Source organism: Camelina sativa, chromosome 19, assembly GCF_000633955.1.
Source record: "Camelina sativa cultivar DH55 chromosome 19, Cs, whole genome shotgun sequence".
In the NCBI taxonomy this organism is placed as follows: domain Eukaryota; kingdom Viridiplantae; phylum Streptophyta; class Magnoliopsida; order Brassicales; family Brassicaceae; genus Camelina; species Camelina sativa.
In genome coordinates this window covers 14,797,876-14,799,215 of record NC_025703.1, presented here as the reverse complement: position 1 = coordinate 14,799,215, position 1,340 = coordinate 14,797,876, and the positions used below count along the sequence as shown (strand labels likewise).

The 1,340-nt window shown below is 39.6% G+C and overlaps 1 protein-coding gene across 4 annotated transcripts in view; it reads left to right on the top strand.

Annotated features, from left to right (window-relative positions):
- The window catches only part of LOC104766371 (VIN3-like protein 1), a 4,051-nt gene extending 2,920 nt beyond the window's left edge, over nt 1-1,131 (top strand). For 3 of the 4 annotated variants that reach the window (XM_010490245.2, XM_010490240.2, XM_010490246.1), the window contains one exon: nt 132-1,131. In XM_010490245.2, the coding sequence (XP_010488547.1) occupies nt 132-865 (734 nt within the window). In that variant the 3' untranslated portion in view covers nt 866-1,131. Of the gene's footprint in view, nt 1-6 lie in introns of all 4 variants that reach the window. The other variant, XM_010490241.2, reaches the window with a different exon arrangement.

Here is a 1,340-nt window from a genome sequence, read left to right as displayed (position 1 = left end):
GTACACATTCCGTGTTGTCTCTTACACAGAAGCTGGTATCTATGGCCATTCCCATGCTACATGCTTTACGAAGAGCGTTGAGATATTGCAATCAGTGGGTAGTAAGGAAAAGAGAATAACTGATTCAGTAGGTAATGATCAGCCTTCAGATAGAGAGGAGAAAAGTAGCATTTCCTCTAAATTCCAGATCGCGCAACTTTCCAAGTATGTGCAGTTGGCTGAAGCTCAGGAGGAAGGCTTGATTGAGGCGTTTTACGATGTCGATACTGAGAAAATCTGTGAGCCGGAGGAAGAATTGCCATCTAGTAGACGGCCGCATGAGTTTGATCTAAATATGGTTTCAGTGCCAGACTTAAATGAGGAACTAACTCCTCCACCTGATTCATCTGGAGGTGAAGACAATGGAGTGCCATTAAATTCGCTTGCTGAGGCTGATGGTGATGACTATGATGATGCTGTCTCTAACGGTAGACGGAAGACGAACAACAACTGCTTGGTGATATCAGATGGGAGTGGTGACGATCCTGAGTTTGATTTCCTCATGACCAGGAAGAGGAAAGCAATTTCTATCAGTAATGACTCAGAGAACCATGAATGTGATAGTTCGCCGATTGATGATACTCTTGAGAAATGTGTGAAGGTGATCAGGTGGCTGGAGCGCGAAGGCCACATCGATAAAATATTCAGGGTCAGGTTCTTGACATGGTTCAGCCTGAGCTCAACCGCTCAGGAGCAATCCGTTGTGAGTACATTTGTGCAGACTCTAGAGGATGATCCAAGCAGCCTTGCTGGGCAGCTTCTTGATGCATTTGCTGATGTTGTCTCCACCAAAAGGCCTAACAATGGAGTAATAATCTCACACTAATCAGCTTCGCTCGCATTCAACCACATTCTTTCTTAGTACGAATAATAACAATAATATGATTAGAACAAAAATAGTCCATGATTTCTCTCACGTGGATTCGGATATTTATCATCAATTTGGACCACAGGATTGACCACATTGCAATCTGTTTGGATTGGATTTTTTAGTTTTAGGATTTGACATTAAAAAAAAAAAAAAAAAAACTCTGGCAGATATTTTGCTTTGTTCCTTGTTTTCTGTTCATATCTATAAAACTAATTGAACTACTTTGGTCCCAATGACCTGTTTGGTTTTATTTATGCTAAGGTTTAATATGAGCCCGTTGTATTGTTTGGTTGCTAAAAAAAACTCTTTGCTAATTAATTACACTAAGAACTATGGTATATCAATGATTACATATCCAACCTGAAAAGTACATGTTTCAAGAATGGTTTTAAATACTTAGTCAATTAATCATAAAAAAAACTTACGAGAT